The sequence below is a fragment of the Trichechus manatus genome, unplaced genomic scaffold (genome assembly GCF_000243295.1).
Source record: "Trichechus manatus latirostris isolate Lorelei unplaced genomic scaffold, TriManLat1.0 scaffold00002, whole genome shotgun sequence".
Classification (NCBI taxonomy): Eukaryota; Metazoa; Chordata; class Mammalia; order Sirenia; family Trichechidae; genus Trichechus; species Trichechus manatus.
The window spans coordinates 24,206,865-24,212,159 of NW_004443938.1; the positions used below are offsets into that span (position 1 = coordinate 24,206,865).

Sequence of the window (5,295 nt, forward strand, 5' to 3'; positions counted from 1 at the left end):
ACTAAGCTCAGCCAGGTTAAACTAAAAAAACTAAGTTACAAGAAACTTTCCTTCCCTTGGTGATGTTCCTTAATTTGTCAGCTATATTATTGAACCTATATACGAAATAACTATATAAAGTACCTTATAATAAGAATTCCCTCACCCAACTATTCTATATAGAATTACATAAAATATCTCCACTTACAAAAACATGCTCCTATAGGAAGAGGGGAACAAGTATCTTAAAATACAAAATTAAAGCTACTGCTCTCAAGTTAAAAGCTAATTTAGAAACGATACACTGTAATTGCTAGTTAACGCCAGAAACCTACTATTGTCTTATACTATACTTAAAATCAGCTATTACGTGAACCTCTTAGCCAGCCTCATCTATTTTCATCAAGAATTCATAGCTTGGAGGGGGAAATCCCAAAATATGTATAAGACTATATCTCACAACAGTGTGTCTTTTAAAAATGAACTCAGTTCTTTAAGTGTGATATTTCACTGCCTTACTTCTAGCTATTATAAGTTAGTTACCCAGTTTACTAAGTTGATTATTCCAGAATTTTTCCAAGCAAAAAGTTAAGCTGATGAGTATTTCCAGGGTCATCATCCATTTCCCTTTTTGAAAGATGGCTCTAAATATGCCCTTTTCCAGTCTTCAGGCACCTCATCAGTTCTCCACGAGTTTTCAAAAATCATATCTAGCAGTTCTGTGATGACTTCGGCCAATTCATTAAGTACTCTAGGATGCCAGCCATTGGGACCTGTGGATTTGAACATATCTGGGTTATTTAAATTCTCCTTTACCCATTCGTCCCCTAGTCCATCATGGAGTCCTGCTCCTATCTTTAAGTCATACTTGCTCTTGTCTGATTATCATGTGGACTTTAGAGCACAGCTTTTAGAGTCTCCGCTTTTCATCTATTAATTTTCCCTTTCAAGTTAATAAATGAAAACTGTTATTTCATTCTTCTCTAGCCTGTTTAAAAAGGACTGCTTTTCCTTTTATATTTCTTGTAAGAAAAGGAAATTGAAAGACCATATTAAATAGTTAAGCCTCATAATAGTTTATGCTTCTACATCATTATCACTCAATAGTACATTTTAGAAAACATAGTAACAAAGCAAAAGTCAACACAGTGGGAGACATTCTAAAGGCTACCAATCTCAACTGGAAGGGTACATATCTATTCAACTTGTATCTGCAAGTGCCAATTCAAAATGCATCTTCCAAAATAACAAAGGTTCACAATCATTTTTGGTCATAATTATTTGCATGCATAAACAGTCAACTTTTCACATAAACATTTAAAAAGTATAGCAGTACATGAAATGGAAAGAGGTTAATAAGAATTTATTAACCAGCAGAAACCTAGCAGGGTTCATTAGTCATGTGGTCAGCAACGGGAATGTTCTCAGGTTTATATTGCACTAATTATCTCCAAGCTCTGATAGGTGTTGACAGTTTTAACCCATTCACTATTACAATGACTCCTCCAAAACTGGAAGAACGCAGCAGATTACAATTTACTGCCCATCTGTCACACCTCTGCCTTGTGCTGGGACTCCCCTGACAGATCCAGAATGAACAAAGACAAAGAGGAAAAACAGAGCGCAAAGGAAGAATGAGGGTACCTGACAGCTTCCCATGATTTCTGATACAACGCACAAAATGTGCTACATGGATTCAGCTTTTTTTTTAATTAGGAAAGATTTGGAAAAGGTTGAATCAATTTTGTTTTGTTTTTCAAGTCTCTGTCTCTCTAATCCCCCACCCCATTTTATCTCTCAAAGAAGCCTCCTAATATAAGTTTCAAAAAAAAAAAAAAAAAAAATCATAGTACAGACATCATTAACATAATCAAAAGACTTTTAAAAAATTCTGTGTGTTTCTCTAGGGTACAACAATTTGTTTTAGCTCATGCAGTTTTCACCCTGGCTCAAATCACCACCTGCTGATGGCAACATGTTAACTAATATGTCATTATTAATTAGTTTGGGTATTATCATCAGGCAATCACATCTAAACGGATAGCAAGTATTACTATCCATACTCAGCAAGTTTCTTTCTCCATAGAATCAAGGCTGTTTTCAGGCCTGACGCTTTTTTTTCCCCTGTAATACTAATAACATCTTACTACTAATTAATATAGCCAGATAGTCATCAAAATAAACCCATGTCAATGCTGCTATCAAAATCACCTTCTGTTCTGAATTGTGAAAAAGCAATGTTCAATCTATCTTGACAAACCAAGGTAGTTTTTTTGATTTTTTTTTTTTTTTTTTAGTGGTGGGAGGAGTGAAGAAAAATTCTGTAAAGGAGAAAAGTCACTTTAATATGAAGAAGGTAAAACTATTTTATTGCTACCATTACCCATTGTCATTGAATCGATTCCAATTCATAGCGACCCTGTAGGACAGCATAGAACTGTCCCATAGGGTTTCCAAAGAGTGGCTGGTGGATTCGAACTGCCGACCTTTTGGTTAGCAGCTGAACGCTTAACCACTGTGCCACCAGGGCTTCATTTCATTTCTAATAATGTAATAAGTGAATAATGAAAAGACATTACACCAAAAATTATATTTATAGTACAAGATTATCATTTATTGGGATCAGAAAAAAACAGAAAGAGACTTTAGTTACAGCACTAGGGGTTAGTAAGACTGGAGACCCTGGGTGGTGGAAACAGTTAATATGCTTGGCTGTTAACTGAAAAGTTGAAGGTTTAAATCCACCCAGAGGCACCTCAGAAGAAAGGCCTGCAACCTACTTCAGAAAAATCAGCCACTGAAAACCCAAAAGAGCAGAGTCCTATTCTGACACTCATGGAACCACCATGAGTTGGAATCAACCTGACAGCTACTGGTGACTGATTTAAGACAGCAGGAAGATTACGCTAGGAAAAGGGACGAGTCACAAAGGGAGGCAGCCGCTTCTTGAGGACATTCTTATTAAAACAAAAGATCTCCAGATGTCTGCCCCATGTTAGATACAGTTCTGCCTGAAGTCAGGAAGACTTGCCTCGCCAACTTCCATAGGTCACTGTAGGAAAATATGAAGAAAATGTCTTTGGACGGGTTATCCTCTAGCCATCATATCCACCTCCACATTAAACTTGTCTAAAGATATGGACCATGAGGTCATTTCACAAAGCTAGCGTCATGCTAACAGCCTCCAAAACCTCTTGGGTCTTTGGTTCAACAAAAACAAATCATATTCATTAAACAAGCCCAGCCTTGCAATTCGCTATTTTTCATTCTTTGGGGGAGAGAGGGTGGGAGGCAGACAAACAGGATTTCCGCAGTTGGGTCATGGAGAGTTTCAAGATGTGAGAGCAGTCACAGAGAACAGTAATTAGCCGAGCACATGTTGCTTCGTGATCATGGGAAACGTTAGTAATTTCCCTCTTCAGAATGTTCCTTCATGCTCTGGTGGCAGATACATAATGTGACATCTCTGATCCTGGCCCTGATAGATCCCACTCACCAAGTGGAATAGAAACAAGCATATTTTTAAAATTCCGACAAGCTTTGAGGGGGCAACTGCTGAAAATAATCCTTACGGGCAAATATTCACGGCCAGCTACCCTCATTTCACCCAGCTGCTCCCCCAACACACATTTTTCATATTTAATATTCCCCCTAAATTATCTGTCATACTCTCCAATGAAAAACGCTCTTTCTTTACTCTGCCAAGAAAAATAATAATCTGTTCATATGTGTTTATAGTCTTTCTCAGATACAGTACTAGGTTGGCTTAAAACCATGAAAATAACTGCCTCAAGTAATCTGGACTTTCCTCAAAATTCATGAAATCCAGACTCTGGAACAATATACCAAGTTATATATTTAGTTCTTAATGCTTTTAAAGTTTGGCTATTTTTCAAGACAGAGTTTGTGTGAAAAATAAATAAGTAAAAGGTAGCAGGTTCATTTGTATTGTGTCAAACTGCTACACCACCATTTCTAGGGCAGGAAATTGTTAAAACATTACTACCCCAGTTGGTTTGATTTTCCTCCTACCTGCCTTTGAGACCATTCTCAATCAGAGAGGGCTTAAATCAAGGCCACACAAACCTAATTCTTGGGCTAGGATTGTGATTTTCTCCATTTCACTTGCTCTAGGCTATTATTGGGGGAGCAGGGACTCATGTCACAGAGATTTAGCTATTCGCCTAATCTATGCTACAGTTCTGAGAAATTGGAGGGGGCAGGAAATGGCCTTTAATAAATAAAGAAACTATTATCCTGTGGGTAAAAATGAAGATATCCGAGATTAAGTTTTTTCTTCATTGATTATTCTGATTATTCTTAAGTTATTTTTTATTGTGTTAAACTATACACACCATAAAATTTGCCATTTTAACCATCTTCAAGTGTACAATACAGTAACATTAATCACATGATGTTGTGCAAACACCACCATTTGTTTCCAAAACATTATCATCACCTAAAACAGAGAAACTCTGTACTCATTGAGCAATCACTCCCTATTCTCTCCTCCTACCCCTACTCCCAGCCTATAGTAACCACTAACCTACCTTATCACTCTATATATTTCTCTATTCCAGATATTCTGTAAGTGGAATCATACATTTGTCCTTTTGTGCTTGGCTTATTTCACTTAGGTTCAAGATTCATCTGTGTCATAGCATGTGTTAGAACTTTATTCTTCTTCACGGCCGAATAATATTCCATTGTGCATACATATCACTTTCTGTTTATCCATTCACTTGTTGATGGACACTTGGGTTGTTTCCAGCTTTTGGCTATTGTGAATAATGCTGCAGTGAACACTGGTATACAAGTATCTGTTTAAGGTTCCACTTTTAATTCTTTTGGGTATATATCTAAGAATGGAATTGTTTCTAGGGATTACATGGTAATTCTATGGTTAACTTTCTGAGGCACCACTAAACTGTTTGCCTTAGTAGCTGCACCACTTTACACTCCCACCAGCAAGCATGAGGGTTCCAATTTCTCCATATTCTTACCGACACTTGTTATTGTCTGGTTTTTATTTTTGTTTTTGTTTATACATACATAATAGTCATCCTATTGAAGGTGAAGTGGTATCTCATTGTGGTTTTGATGTGTATCTCCCTAATGGCTAACAATGCTGAATATGTTTCATTTGCTTATTGGCCATTTGTGTACCTTCTTTGGAGAAATGTCTATTCAAGTACTTTGCCCATTTTTTTTTTTTTTTTGACTTCTTTATTTTTAATATTTTATTGTACTTCAGGTGAAGGCTTACAGAACAGATAGTTTCTCATGTAACAGTAACACACATGCTGTTTTATGACA

The 5,295-nt window shown here is 36.7% G+C and overlaps 1 protein-coding gene across 1 annotated transcript in view; it reads right to left on the minus strand.

The window, feature by feature from the left end:
- Nucleotides 1-689: 689 nt before the first annotated feature.
- The window catches only part of SAMD5 (sterile alpha motif domain containing 5), a 69,453-nt gene continuing 64,847 nt past the window's right edge, over nucleotides 690-5,295 (minus strand). The window contains exon 2 of the mRNA XM_004368966.1: nucleotides 690-752. Within this exon, the coding sequence (XP_004369023.1) occupies nucleotides 690-752 (63 nt within the window). The remainder of the gene's footprint in view (nucleotides 753-5,295) is intronic.